Source organism: Carcharhinus amblyrhynchos, chromosome 2 (genome assembly GCF_965287045.1).
Source record: "Carcharhinus amblyrhynchos chromosome 2, sCarAmb.v2.hapA, whole genome shotgun sequence".
Classification (NCBI taxonomy): Eukaryota; Metazoa; Chordata; class Chondrichthyes; order Carcharhiniformes; family Carcharhinidae; genus Carcharhinus; species Carcharhinus amblyrhynchos.
This window is the reverse complement of record NC_137325.1, coordinates 72,268,018-72,283,567: the sequence shown is the minus strand read 5'-3', so window position 1 is coordinate 72,283,567 and position 15,550 is coordinate 72,268,018. Positions and strand designations below refer to the sequence as shown.

The 15,550-nt window shown below is 42.1% G+C and overlaps 1 protein-coding gene across 2 annotated transcripts in view; it reads right to left on the bottom strand.

Moving 5' to 3' along the window:
- Positions 1-15,550, bottom strand: part of etv1 (ETS variant transcription factor 1) — a 145,044-nt gene that overhangs the window by 25,219 nt on the left and 104,275 nt on the right. For both annotated transcript variants that reach the window (XM_080216566.1, XM_080216575.1), the window contains one exon: positions 5,227-5,295. In XM_080216566.1, the coding sequence (XP_080072692.1) occupies positions 5,227-5,295 (69 nt within the window). The remainder of the gene's footprint in view (positions 1-5,226; positions 5,296-15,550) is intronic.

The following is a 15,550-nucleotide window of genomic DNA, read 5'->3' as shown; positions in this document are numbered from 1 at the left end:
TGAGTGTGGGGAGGATTGCAGTGCAGAGCGTGCCTGAGAGGACTGCACAGATCACTCCATTATTCTCCTCCAAGGACTCTTGGGGACAATTCTTGGAAATCAGGAGATACAGGAATGGTTACTGATTGGTGCTGGGGATGGGTGGGAAAAGTTAGCAAGTGGGACTGGGGGCAGCCATTAATTGGCAAGTGGTCATCCTAACCTCCGAGGATTGCTTTAAAAGGCACCCAAGCTGTGAAGCCTGCATCTCCCACCTGAATTGCGTTTTGTGAGCCATTGGAAACCCACAGTCAACCGTGAATTTTAAATTCGGTTCCCAATGGAACAGCGAGAACCTGATTTAAATATGCTAATGAAGCATCACACATCTTCGTGGATGACCTGGCATCAAGAATCTTGGGCATTTGGCTATATTAAGCAAGTCGCTGTTGCGATCTGCAGTGATCTAGGATTGGCATACTGGGGATGCCTTCCCTATATTTAACTGTGCAACATTAGCCTAACATTCCTGAGGCCTTTGAGAGGAGGTTTAATATCAAGGCCATTATTGGTTAAAATGCCACTATTTCATGAAAACATCATTAACCCTTTCTTTCCCTTGAGATGCTGGCTGACCTGATAAGCTGATCTAAATTTCAACATTTTCTGTATGATTTGCTGCTTATTGTTATTGAATTCTATGTAGGATTTCATTAATGCTCATGTCAGTTCAATTTCTCTACAATCTCATCTACTCTAGAAAGTCAAAACTATTAGGCTGGTGTACTGACAAAGAGAATGATGTACAGAAGCAAGCTATATGGCCCTGTTAGTAACAGTCTGCCATAATGCTAGATAGATGCAAATGTCTAAATAGGAAATGGTCATCTTCCAAAGCACTCTGATAAAAATCTTTAGGAGTGAGATTGAACTTGGATTGGCTGCCGATTAAATACCTTGTCCGATTTTCTTTTGCATTGACTTCAGTACAGGAGACTTAAGATGCCAAGCATACGACAGCAATATTATTAAGACAAGGACGTGAAAAATTTACTGGTTTTAAGAGCAAGAGTTTGTTGGACATTGCTGTCACAAGTAGGCTTACATTAACACTGTAATGAAGTTACTGTGAAGATCCCTTAGCCTGTTCGGGTACACCGAGGGAAAATTTAGCACCGCCAGTGCACCGAACCAACACGTCTTTCGCGCTGTGGGAGGAAAACAGAGTACCCAGAAACCCGTGCAGACACAGTGTGAACCTGCAGAATCTGACCAGGCAGCAACTCAAGCCAGGAATTGAACCTGGGTTCTCTACACTGTGAGGTAGCACTGCTAACCACTGCGCCACCAACTTTTGGTTCTGTGCTTCCTTGCTTTTATGCAAGTGAGTATTCCATGCTGACTCCCACAGGAAGTGAGAAGATTTAGGAATTCTTTTTCAGCTTAGCTGCCTTAACGGTAATGTGATGGAGTAGACCATTCACTCGAAATAGAGCACATCAAATTTCCGTTCACATTAAACAGTAGGCAACCCATTCTGCTCAGCCAACAAAGCTGAAAATGTCTGCATGGTGGCACAATGGTTAGCACTGCTGCCTTACAGCGCCAGGGACCTGGGTTTGATTCCTGGCTTGGGTCACTGTCTGTGTGGAGTTTGTACATTCTCCCCTGGTCTGAGTGGGTTTCCTCTGGGTGCTCCGGTTTCCTCCCACAGTCCAAAGATATGCAGGTTAGGTGAATTGGCCATGCTAAGTTCTCCCTCAGTGTATTCGAACAGGTGCCGGAGTGTGGTGACTAGGGGATTTTCACAGTACCTTCATCGCAGTGTTAATATAAGCCTACTTGTGACTAATAAATAAACTTCAACTTTAAACTTTTCCATGGTGTTTCAAAAGACTGGCATTACACTATGAATGATAATAATAAGCGGTGGAGTACTTATTGTTTGATAGGCTCTTCTATAGGGATTGAGGACACCTTTAGGAAAGCTCTTGTTTGCTGCAGTGGAGTTGAGTTTCATTTTATTTGTCCCTTTAAATGTCTAACTGTCCAGGACAGAAATTTAACCTTTATTTTTGCAAGATTATCTTATAATAAATTTGGAGGAAGATCCACAGAAATCCAAGAAAAAGAGCAGATGAACCTCCAACAAGAGATGCAAGTATTTATTTTATACCGACTCCATTGTTCCCTGTGTGGAAGTTCTGTGATGAGGCAAATTTTGAGATGAAGTGTTTCCTACAAAGATGCTGCTTGTCATTGATAAAGCTGTTTATTTGTGAATTGTTGCTGTTTTATGAAGATAATGTTTGATCCAATTAGTTAGAAGTGTTACGTATAGTTTGCATATGTGATATTTTCAACTGTGACTCTTTAAGAAATGATAGGTGTGAAAGATGGATGGATTTTTGCCATATTTCCATGGAAGTGTACAGTCACATATGGATACATAGGATCTACATTTGTGGAAATCCTGTGAAAGGAGCCAAAAACTCTTGCAGACTAAATATGTTATTCCCAAAATAACATATTTTCAAAAGCATTTCATGACATAATAGATTTTTACTACAAGGGAAAATTGTAATTTTGGGAATAGTACTGTAAATTATTCACCCTTCTCAACATTATCCTTTCTTTGTGAAAACTGGCAACAACAACTAGCCCTCAAATAAATCCATGTCTCCCCATTCTCACTAGCTACTGCCAATGTCCAAACTCCTTCTCAAGGTCTCTCATTGCGCTGTCATCTCCCACATCCAAGCCAAATTTTTCTGCAATTCCATTTGATTCGTACCAATCAAGTTTTCTCCCATTCCACAGCACTGAAATGCTCCTAGCCAAAATCTCTTGACCATTTTGTTCTCTTTTTGCTATATAGTTGCCAATAGCTGCTTTTTCGAACATCAAAGTGCTCCACGGGGGAACCACCTCCCTCCACCCACTCCATTACTCTCTCTGCCTTCAAGATGATTTTTCAAATCATTTGATCAGCCCATATAAATCTTTTGTAGGTTTGGCTTCCATTTCTCCTTGCTCCTTCAGGATACAGCTGGGGCCATTTTCTAATGTTAAAAGTGCAATATAATTAGGTTGAGTTTTCCTGCAGGTGTTGGGATGCCAACATTTGGGACCATTTGGGTCCAAAGTCCAGTGTGCCCACTGAAGCAACTGTATGGAAGACAGTTTTCTTAATTACCACCTCTGTATTCGCCATTTAATTAAGAATTATTCAATGAATAAATCTTGAATTAAAGCTAATCTCAGTAAAGGTGACCATGAAACCAACATCAATCATTGTAAAAACCCATCTGGTTCACTAACATGTTTTAGGGAAGGAAATCTGCCATCCTCACCCGGTCTGGCCTACATTGATCCTTGACCCACAGCAATGTGGTTGACCCTTAACTGGCTTCGAAGTGGCCTAGCAAGCCACTCAGCTCAATTTGCAATGGGCACAAATGTTGGATCAGCCAGCGCTATTTACATCCCATAAAAGAATGAAGATAAAAAGAGGTGGAGAGGGAAGTGGAGGCTAGCAGCACTGCCCAGAGAGCAGTATCACTGGGAGAGTAGAATCCTGCTAGAAGAGAGGGAGATGGCATATTAGGAGGCATGGTGGCACAGTGGTTAGCACTGCTGCCTCAAAGCTCCAGGGACCCTGGTTCAATTCTGGCCTCGGGTGACTATGTGGAGTTTTCACATCCTCCCCATGTCTGCATGGGTTTCCTCCAGATGCTCCGGTTTCCTCCCACAGTCCAAAGATGTGCAGGTTAGGTTGATTGGCCATGATAAATTGTCCCTTAATGTCAGGGGAGTTAGGAGAGTAAATACGTGGGGTTATGGGGATGGGACCTGTGTGGGATTGTTGTAAGTGCAGGGTCAATGAGCCGAATGGCTCACTTCTGCACTGTAGATTCTATGATTCTATGAGACTGAGGGGGCATCTCAAAATGAAGGCACTCAGAAAGACTCCCTTTTCAATGGTGAAAAAGATGAACCTATGAGGGGCCTCAGGGTAGAGAGTTGGTCCCTCCAAAAGAGTGCCTCTCCTGGATGATCCTTATGAGAACTGTGAACCTCTAATGTTGTTAATTATCTCAGTCACCTGTGATCCATCCCGATTTCCTGGCCAGAAGCCACCTCTGCAGCTTTACTGGGCTCCTGACACAACAAAAGAGGGGGGAGGGGGTTGCTGTGAGACAGCAGGAAATTGGTCATACTAGAGAAAATGGCCTGTGATTGAGGCTTCAATTAGTTTTGGTGCCTGGATGGGCTGCCGATTTCTGTGGCAACTCGCCCCTGGGAAAATCAGCCGGAGGTGGGACTGAATGGGGAGCTGTCCCAACAGGTTTTCCCACTGCTTTTCCCGGCACCCCCTCTTCAAACCAACTCCTCAGGGTTGGGAAATTGACATAGTTTACCTCACAGAAAAATATAATCTGGCACCTATGAATGATACTTCAAATCAAAAATTAAACAATTGATATGTTTTGATCAATGTCAGCCCTAACAATGGGAGTTTGCCATTTGAAGAATAGAGCAGTGAGAGTAGAAGAACAAGGAAATTGGGCCTGGCAAACTGTCGCTGCAGAATTCATCAGAAAATAACTTGCTTCCATCTCTCAAAATCATTTGATATGTACTGGGTTAAAATACTTCAATTGTATTTGAAACAGCAGATTGCTGACCTTCCTCGAGTATTCACACAGCAAAGTGAGGGTGTTTATTACTGGATTTTCTCAATTTTTTTAATGTCACATGTTTAAGAGCTTGCAAATGCAAGCTTGCGAATTGCTGCTAACAAGCTTCTATTCTGAAAGCTTCTGTTAACCATTTACACTCAATAATGTTGCCATTTGTAAAATTCCCTTCCCTCATACAGAAAGGAGACAGTTCCCTTGCGCAGACTGAACAAACAAATAAGCAGACACAATGTTTGGAAATTTCCTCAGGCAACTACCCTTGATTAGCAGCCATAACTGCAGTGGAAGACCAACGGAGACTATTGTACATCGATCGGAGTTCCCACCAAACTTCCACTACTTGCTCAATAAAGCAACTTGGGCCATCTGGAGTAAAATATGTCTTGCAATGTGACAGCTTCTCATAGTCCTTGAATGCATTCCAATTTTCCTAGGTTTTCAATCTTTGTCCCAACACAAACCAATTTGACTTTAGAATCTGTGCTCGTCCCAAACTCCAAGTCCAGTTTATGACATAGTAGGGTAAAAATGGAGATTCACTTACTGTCAAACTTTTCAGGAACTACACAGGTGTCATCGTAAAAATGCCTAGGACCTTTTTCATACATGCAACCTGGGGAAACAGAAAAAAATAGAGGGGAATTATTACAGGCTGATGCCTTTGCAGTGACATATTGCTTTTAGTTTCAAAGAGACATCAGGGTACATGCCTTCTCCCAGTGCTGGGTAGCAGTCTAGATGAAGCATGCCTGACAGCCTCCTGGTAGCCTCCGTGTTATGAGGGCCGCATCTGCATTGACTACAGATTCATCATCATTTCCACCTTACTGTAGACACACGTCCCAATTATTACTGTTGTCCGACATTACAGTGTGGGACAGTGCCTTCAAATATTGTCAAAATCACCATGGTAAGAATCTCACAACACCAGGTTAAAGTACAAGCTTTCAGAGCACTGCTCCTTCATCGGGTGAGTGGGGTGTCGGGTTCACAAACAGGGCATATATAGACAAAGACTCAATTGCAAGATAATGGTTGGAATATGAGTCTTAACAGGTAATCAAGTCTTTACAGGTACAGACAATGCGAGTGAAGAGACGGATAATGACAGGTTAAAGAGCTGTGAATTATCTTGAGCCAGGACCGTCAGTAGGATTTTGCAAGCCCAGGTCAAATGCTGGGGGTTACACGTAGTGTTACATGAACCTAAGATCCCAGGTTAAAGAGGTATACCTGGAAAGACTTGATTACCTGTTAAGACTCACATTCTAACCATTATCTTGCAATTGAGTCTGTTTCCATATATGCCTGTTTGTAAACCCAATTCTCCACTCACCTGACGAAGGAGCAGTGCTCCGAAAGCTCGCACGACTAAATAAACCTGTTGGACTTAAAACATGGTGTTGTGAGACTTCTTACTGCGCCCGCCTCAGTCTAATGCCGACATCTCCACTTGAAGATCACTATGGTAGGAAGGTTCTGTACAAGGGGACAATTTCAAGCCAAAGTGGGTAACATGTAGCACCGTAAACTGTGCTGCATGTCCCCAAATTATCCATCAGTAAAAATGGAAGTGGTGAAAAAACACCTTTTTTTGACACACACCAGTTTGCCTGAAAGGCCGAATGCTTCCAATTTTTCTGATTAATTTCTCACGAAAGTAGATCTTGTATTTCTCACAAAAGTAGACCTTGTAGTTCCTCACCATCTAGCTTTGGGTATTGAATCCTGATCTTTCCAGACTAGAGGTTCAGGTGCTAACTAAGTGCATCCTTATGGTGATCCATATCCAATCTCTCGAAACCACCCACAATCACTTCATGATCTTTCCCTAGATATTTTGCTTCTGGGGTTAGAGTCTCATTCACAGCATCCCAGATAACTTAATTTGGGACCTTCCAATAATAAATACAAGAAAAATTATTGCAGTAGCACCAATCATGGCATTATTAAAATAAGGAAATACTACAAGTTAAATAAATATAGATTGATGGTTTTCTAGTGGATCGACTGAAAGTTTGTACTAGCATTTTAATTTTAGTCACTTCATCCAAACATAACCAACATATTTTTGGGCATGTTAAGTCTGTTTTTCATTGTGATTTTCTGTCTGTACATTTTTAGTTACATTTAGATTAACTAATTTGTTTTCAATCATGGAGAAAAAGCTTTACATAAATCCACACAGAAGAAAAAATGGAATCTATCCCCAAAAAGAAATATCCACATTGCCTGTGTTTTTAATTCAGTTCTAATTATATGTTACCAACTTGAAATAATTCATCACTGTTTCACCATCCAATGACAAACCTGATTAGATGGGTCAGATGGTAAATCACAGCGCATTGAAACGTATCTACATGCACACCTCAGAAAGTAGACAGGCCATTTAAATTGTACATACCCTCCAAACCTGCACAGTGAACACTAAATCATCGACGTGCAACAGAGCACAAGTTACACAGGCTCCACCTGCCACTGGAAAATCACTATTCATGGGAGCCCCTTCTACATAACCTTTACTCCCTTTAAAGTACACACCTATTGGATTAAACACAGCAGGATTTTTTAAAAAGGGAGAAGTTTGATGAAACTGAATGCGCATTGTGATTTACTGGATCCATGCCATTATATATTCAACACTAACCCTTGTCGAAACTATCTGTGCCCGGGTAAAGTAAACAGAAAATAGCTCAGCACCATGTAAGGCACTTCAAGACTTCCTCCAAGTAAACAGGACATTTAGGAAAAAATGATGAGATTGTACAATATTTATTTCATTGTAATGTTTACATTCCTAAAGTGCCTCCTATTCAAAACACGCACACAACAGTCACACAAATACAAGACCCAAAAGCACACAAAAGGCAGAATACGACAACATTAAATCTGGGTTTTTTTTAACTTGCTCAAGAGATTTAAAATGTGTAGTCACTTCCTTCCAGATAAGTATCAAGTTTGAAGCACATTGTTTTGACGCCATATTTCCTGTTGAAAGCAGATTACTAGATCCAGGAGTGGTAAACAATTGTGAAGACAGTAACTTGAAGTTGTCAAATTTATGTAATTGGCTTTGGGGACATGAGTCATTAGCAATTCTGTATTCATGTAGATGATTGATTTGTTCAATTCCATGACAAGTGGTTATTCCATGATTTGTTGCGTGTCTCGTAATGACAGGAAAATAAATATACAAATTGTGAAACAGGCTACACTACTGATTATGCCACACGAGACCACCACTAACTAGGAAATGTTTTAAAATATATTTCATGGAAATTGTATCATAATGAAGAGCTAATGGTTTTATAAGGGAAAGACATTTCACAGTAATGTCACCAGGAAAACGAGACTTGCATTTATAATGTATATGCAATAGACACATTGTGGCCTAAAACACTCTTGTATAAATGTAACATTATATCCTTGTTTTTATATGCAACACCCTTTTATATTAAGTCCTGAATCTCATGAGGTCTTTTTATGATAATTATCTGCCAGAACCCCAAATTTAAAATAAAACTTTTAAAATGGGTGTGGGATCCTGATGCGCAGTTAACCTGTGCCCATTGCTCCCAATGCAGGTAGCGTGCAAACCTTGTGTTGTCTACTTAGTTTGCAGCCTGGTGCTAAGTGCACCATTAAGCAGGGGACCCAGGTTTGTCTGAGTCTCACATTATTTAAAGCTAGCCTGGATCCCTTAAGAGGAAGGTGCATTCTAGCTAGAGTAGCTACAAGTGACTGAGAAAAGCATGTCTAACCCGCAATACTGCAACAGGGAAGAGAGAATGCACCATGCATCTCTGATGTTGTCGTGGAGACCCTGGTGCAGGAGGTGGAAAGATGGTCTTTATCCAGACAGGCACTGCCAATGCATTGGGACTAGACAGCCATTACAGTCAATGCAAGCACTCTAGCCCTGAAGACCTGGAAGCAGTATCATTGTCCAATGATTCCAAATGAGTGATCAAAGTCAGTGACTGTTTCCTACTAACCAAACCCATAGATTGCTCAATTCATCACACCCCCCCATCACCAACAATCTGTCAGTCTCAATTCATTCCTAATGTTCGTTGTTTCACTCACCATCACACATAGAATTGCTGCAAGCCTCAGATTTGTACCTTTAGTTAGTATACAATTTTAGTTGTTCATTCATGACAACCAGATGATCCAAACCGATAGTACCACATCATCCAGTTAGCACTACATTTACTGATTAACTACTAGGTGGCACATAACCTGGGGATAGGTACAGCTGCTGTCCTAAACCCCATGGAAGAAAATAGCACATGACATTATTGGAGTAGACATGACTGAGGCCGTGTCCAACAGCAGGGCTACACCTATTCCTCCTTCTCACATTGTCTTTCCCCTCACCTCAATCTTTTCTGAATCTCAAATTTCAAATGGTACAAGTATAGATCTCTTAATTCCCACCTGTGCACCCTACTCTTCATCGCCATAACATTAGGCTTGCATCTTTTTTCAGATATCCAGCTGCAACTTCATAGTGGCAGAAGTAGATGAAGAGTAGGAAGACATTGATGAAGAATCACTCTCTCTCATACTCATCAGCTCAGGGACTTTCATTGTGCACATTTTAGAGGGTAACTTAGGGGCAGGATCTGCCCATGGTGACTCACCAGGTATGAATGTGATGCCACTGTTCAAAAAAGGAGGTAGACAAAAGGTAGGTAACTATAGGCCAGTTAGCTTAAATGTCTGCAGTAGGGAAAATGCTTGAATCTATCATCAAAGAAGAAACAACAAGACATTTGGATATTAATTGTTCCATTGGTAAGACGCAGCGTGGGTTCACAAAGAACAGGTCATGTTTGGTTAATTTGGTGAAATTCTTTGAGAACATTACGTGCGCAGTGGACAATGGGGAACCTGTGAATATGGTGTATCTGGATTTCCAGAAGGCATTTGACAAGGTGCCGCACCAAAGAGTGCTACATAAGATAAAGGTGCTTAATGTTACGGGCATGGATAGAGAATTGGTTAAATTACAGAAAGCAAAGATGGGGGTAAATGGGTGTTTATCGGGTTGGCGATCAGTGACTAGTGGTGTGCCTCAGGGATCAATGTTGGGACCGCAACTGTTTATGATTTACACAGATGATTTGGAGTTGGAGACCAAGTGTGGTGTGTCAAAATTCACAAATGACAGTAAGATGGATGGAAGAGCAAAATGTACAGAGGACACTGAAAGTCTGCAAAGGGATATAGATAATCTAAGTGAGTGGGTGAAGATCTGGCAGATGGAGTACAATGTTGGTAAATGTGAGGTCATCCATTTTGGTAGGAATGACAGCAAAATGGACTATTATTTAAATGGCAAAATATTGCAGCATGCTGCTGTGCAGAGGGACCTGGGTATTCTTGTGCAGGAGTCTCAAGGAGTTGGTTTGCAGGTACAGCAGGTAATTAAGAAGGCAAATGGAATTTTTTCCTTCATTGCTAGAAGGATGGAGTTTAAAACCAGCAAGATTATGCTGCAGCTGTATAAACTGCTGGTGAGGCCACACCTGGAGTACTGTGTATGGTTTTGGTCTCTTTACTTGAGAAAGGATATACTGGCGCTGGAGAGGATGCACAGGAGATTCACCAGTTTGATTCCAGAGTTCAGCGGGTTGGCTTATGAGGAGAGATTGAGTAGACTGGGACTATACTCATTGGAATTCAGAAGAATGAGGGGAGATCTTATAGAAACATATAAGATTATAAAGGGTATAGATAAGATAGAAGCAGGGAAGTTGTTTCCACTGCGGGTGAAACTAGAACTAGGGGGCATAGCCTCAAAACAAGAGGAAGCAGATTCAGGACTGAGTTGCGGAGGAACTTCTTCACACAAGGGATTGTGAATCTGTGGAATTCCCTATCCAGTGAAGCAGTTGAGGCTACCTTGTTGAATGTTTTTAAGGTAAGGATAGATAAATTTTGAACAGTAAAGGAATTAAGGGTTATGATGAGCAGGCGGGTAAGTGCAGCTGAGTCCACAAAAAGATCAGCGATGATCTTATTGAATAGCGGAGCAGGCTCGAGGGGCCAGATGGCCTACTCCTGCTCCTAGTTCTTATGTGCTTATGATAGTGCCAGTAGGTGAGACTGCACACAAATTCTCCTGCAGAGGACTCAGATGAGTGGCCTATAAAAGAAGGCTGATGCATATGCTTACTAGAACGCTTAGCACATTGACAAGCCTACTAGAAAGTCTGCATTCAATGTCAAGGAACATGGGGGAGTCCAGCACTAACTTGGCAGAGAGCTTTACACATATATTTGAGTCTATCCTCTCAACTATGCAAGTGGTGGTCAACTCTCGGAGAATGCTTGCAAACCCATCCATGGAGAAGCATCCAATGTCGCAGTTTCCATTCTAGCACAAGCTGAAGCTACCCAATGTCTCAAAGCTCATACTGAAGCCATGGATGCTCAGTTTATTGCCACAGGTGTGGGTAAACAAGCAGATGTTGCTGAAGCTCTGCATTGCCCACCTCTGGAACTATCAGTCAAGGGCACATACTAATGCTGTGAACAGGAAGAAAGTGGTTATGTACTCATGCATCACGCCATGCTCACCAATCCACTTGTGATCATGTCTTCAGTCCATCTGACAAGGTCTCAAGACTCCATTTTTCAGGTTGTCTGAAATTCAACTAGGGATCAGCCTTGTTGGGAGACTGAATTGGGACTTTGGAATTGAGGTGGCTCCAAGATAAAGCACTAACGATGCATGCCCAGCCTGGTGAACCCTGCATGATAGCCTCTACTCCAGTTCCTGAACCAGGTGGGCCAATGGTATCCCATGGCACTGTTTATAACTAACAAGCCAGTCTGGCTCACCAATGGGACCTGGAGAGGTAGATCCATCACTGAATGCCAGGATCATTTTCACATTGCTCTCCTTTCATTTTACTAGAGCTATTTGAGTAGATTTATTACTTTCATATTGGCGCTTGTTTCAGGAAACCTACCCATGTCAAGAAGGTAATCAGTTTAACAGAACAGGAATATCAGGACAGTGCTACCTCAAGCCAGTGCCACCCTTTAATGAGAATATGATCTATACTTTAGCTTCATTTTTTTCATCTTGGGTCTATATCTCTTATTGTTCACCTAACAAAATAACTATCAATCTTGCTTTAGAAAATTTCAACAATCCTTTTAAATTTGGCTTTTTGATACTTAAACTGATGACCTGGGCTTGGGTAAATTGAATAATTAGTTTGCAGATGACATGAAACTGAAACGTGGCCAACGGCAAGGTACAACATAGCAGTCTTTAGGAGGATAATACACAGTGAGCAGACATGGTCAGATGAAATGTAATGCAAAATCATGTGATCATGAATGCAGAAAGGCAATAGAAACTGAATGGTGTAATTATAAAGGGGATGCAGGAAAAGAGAGATGTGTTGGTGTACACAAACAAGTCTTTGAAGATGGCATGACAAGTTGTGCAGGCTATTTAAAAAAAACATTTAGTATCTTTTGTTTTATAAAGAGAGGCAAATGTGAAACCTTTATAAATGAGTGATTAGGTCCTGGTTGAAGTCTTGTGTCCAATTCTAGTCACCACATTTTGGAGTTATGCAAAGACCTTAAAAGTCAGTGCAGAGGAGATCTACTGAAATGGCACCTGGGATACTTAGGGCACAATCTAACTCCCCATTCATACCTTGGTCCCGCTGCAGGAAAGTCGGAGAATTTGGCAGGCAGCCAGGTCTGCGTTCACTGCTGCGGGATGGGAAAATCCCACCAGTGTGAACGATGGTAAGATTCCGGCCGATGTTATGTGGAGACACATGAGGGAGTTCAGTTTGTTATCCTTACAACAGAAAAAATTAAAAGGGGATTGAATAGAGATATTCAAAAGAGTAAGTCTAGTGAAACTGTTTCCAGTGACAGAATCGTCAGTAATCAGAGCACACAGATTTAAGGTTATTGACAAAAGAATCGGAGGCAAGATAAGGATTTTATTTTTAAAACACAGTAAGCTGTTAGAATCTGGAGTGCATTACCTGAAAAAGTGGTGAAACTCTTGGTTCAAAAATTACTTTTAAAGAGGACTAGGATAAATATTTGAAGTGGAAAGAATTGCAAGACTATGGGGAAAAGTTAGGAGGAAAAGGAACAAATTGCATAACACTTTAATACAGCCAAAATTGGCTCAAAGACCTCCTTCTATATTGTACCATTCTGTTTCTAGCCATTCTAGCTATGGATATCATTGTGCAAAAGCTTATGTTGTTCTTTCTTTGATTTAATGCCATAGTTGTAGCTGTAGTATTTGGCAGTTTTCAATGAGCAGCACCTTAGTGAAGTGGAGATGACTGATACATTGAGCTGAATTTTGCAGCAAGGAGCAGCCTGCCACATGCATTCTTCTGGTAGCCAGCCAATTAGCAGTGGAAACGGGAGAGTGGAAACCAACCAATGGAGATGGCATGAGTTGCAGTGAAGATGGCATCAGGTAAATGCTGCAGCAGATACTAGCATCATATCTAAAAGATTAGGAACCTTACATTTAATGGATACAGCCAGCCTGCCTGGAAAGGTACAAATGTAAAAGAAACCCACAGCAGAAGAAAAATCTCAGGTGGCACAGTTCAACAATGCTTTATTGTAGGCTCTCCTTCAGGCTCTAAGGTGGTGGAGGAGACTTGCCCACCAGAACAAGTCTGGACAGAGGCTGCAGGGGAGGCTGGCAGTCATGGGGTCACTTCCTGAACTTGGATCCAGTGTTCCATGCACATTGATTACTTTATTCAATCTGCTAAGGTGAGGACTCCAGAAATTTTTTCCGGCTGGGACTTGCAAGTGGCAACATGAGAGGGTAAGTTTGGTGGTGAGGATTGGCCCACACCACGAAGCAGCATATTAGGTCAAAGACATTGCTGCATCTCAGTGAGAGGGGCCCGTCTGTCATCTGTGACCCACACAAGGTCCCTCGACAGTGGCTTCATGCAGGAGACATCTGTGTGTTCGCTTTACGCCTTAATACATGTTGTGCTCATCTCCTTGGGGAACCTACCAGTGCCCATCTCAGTGCTTACAGAAGGCAGGCCATAAAACAAGGGAACAAACCAAGACAAATGCAAGGGTACCATTTCTATCCATCCTGAGCCGTATGGAGAAGGAGGCAGAGGACAGCAGGATGGCCAGCCCATTGCTGTTAATAAAGCATGCATGCCCACCAAAGAGGATGAGTGGATGATGCAGGGAGACTCGATGCATGTGGCATAATAAGGCATAGTGCTTACCTGTCCACCACTGGACACACAGAGCTCCACAGCAGGAATAATGGGAATGACACACTAGGAAGCCCATAAGGCTTCAATCTATTTCAAACAGGTCAGGCTGTTACTATATAGCAGATGGCTGGAGACACCAGGGGCCAGTTGGCTACCTCTAAGGAGGAGGAGGCAGCCTCAGGGGGTACACCATTACCTTGTCCCCCTCACGCCTTCCACGAGAACAAATACCCTCATTATGGTGGTTATCTGTATATGCTTAGATTCAAGCACATAACCTGGTGAGCATAGCACAGACCAGACTGATTTAAAGAGAGTTGCTCCCTGAACACTTGGGGCAGAAAGGACCTTTTTGAGAATCCTTAGGCCCCTCCTCCATCGTGTTCTCCTTTCTGTCACCTCTGCTCATTCTCCCTTATTTGCTGTAGGCCAAGGGGTGGATACTACCCACCCAAATCTGCTAACAAATGATTGGCACACAATGCTTCATGTCAGGACAAAGTTCTTCAGCACATGCCACACCATTCCCTGGAGACTTCAGGAACTTTAAGTAGAATCACTGCCACCAATGCCTTCTACAAACTGAGCAACAGCCAGTAGAAATCTATCAGGAACGAACCTGAAAATAGTTGATAATTCCTTTAATAGTACTGGTGGAGCGTCCTCCTTGCTGCTGAATGCCTGTTCAGCTGTGTGAGGTTAGAGACGGTGTTAACTGGAGAGCTGAGCTCCAAAGTAACAGAGTTGGCGTCAAATTGGTGTCAGACAGTGATTCATATCATGATCTGTCTACTTTGCATATCTCTGCTGCACGCGCCCTGCATTTGTGTTTATTCCTACCCTCGATGGCAGCCAGCACAGCCCACATCTGAAAATCAAGATACCTTGGACACTGCGGTAGAACGAAAGCTGCATTTGTGTCATCAAACGTACAATTGTTAGGTACTGATTTTGCGGTCAATGCATCAACATTAATAACAACATGCGTCTATATAGCACCTTTAATGTAGTAAAATGTTCCCAGGCTAATCACAGGTGGGAAGTAAAGAGACAGAAGGATATAAAGTGGGAATTCCAATGTTTAGGGCTCAAGCAGTTGGAGGCATGACTACAGATGGTGCAGGGATGAAAATAGGAATGTGAGACGCCAGAATTGGAGAAGCTCAGGTATTTCAAAGGACTGTAGAAAATGATGAGAGTACAAAGATAGGAGGGAATGAAGACATGGAGGGATTGATTAAAAAGATAGGTTTTCAGGACATCATTAAAGATTCACCTCAAGCGACCAATCCTCTTCCATTCTCTGAAGACTTGTCTTAATAGTTTAGCAGCACATCTACAAAAACACTGGCAACATGACAGATCAAGTTACGGAAAACAATCAGGAGGAAATGTGTGGCAATTATTGGTTAGAATATAGCTCCATTAATGACTTTATCCTAATATATGATTTCATGCTCATTTTCACTGAACTGAAATCCATCACTAATTTTGCTTGGCTATTCTTCCTTAGTTTACCATGCCCCTAATCTGGTATTATCACCAAACACCTAATACTGCCCCTATTATACCTGTGTCCACATCATATTTCTTAGGCAATGCCTC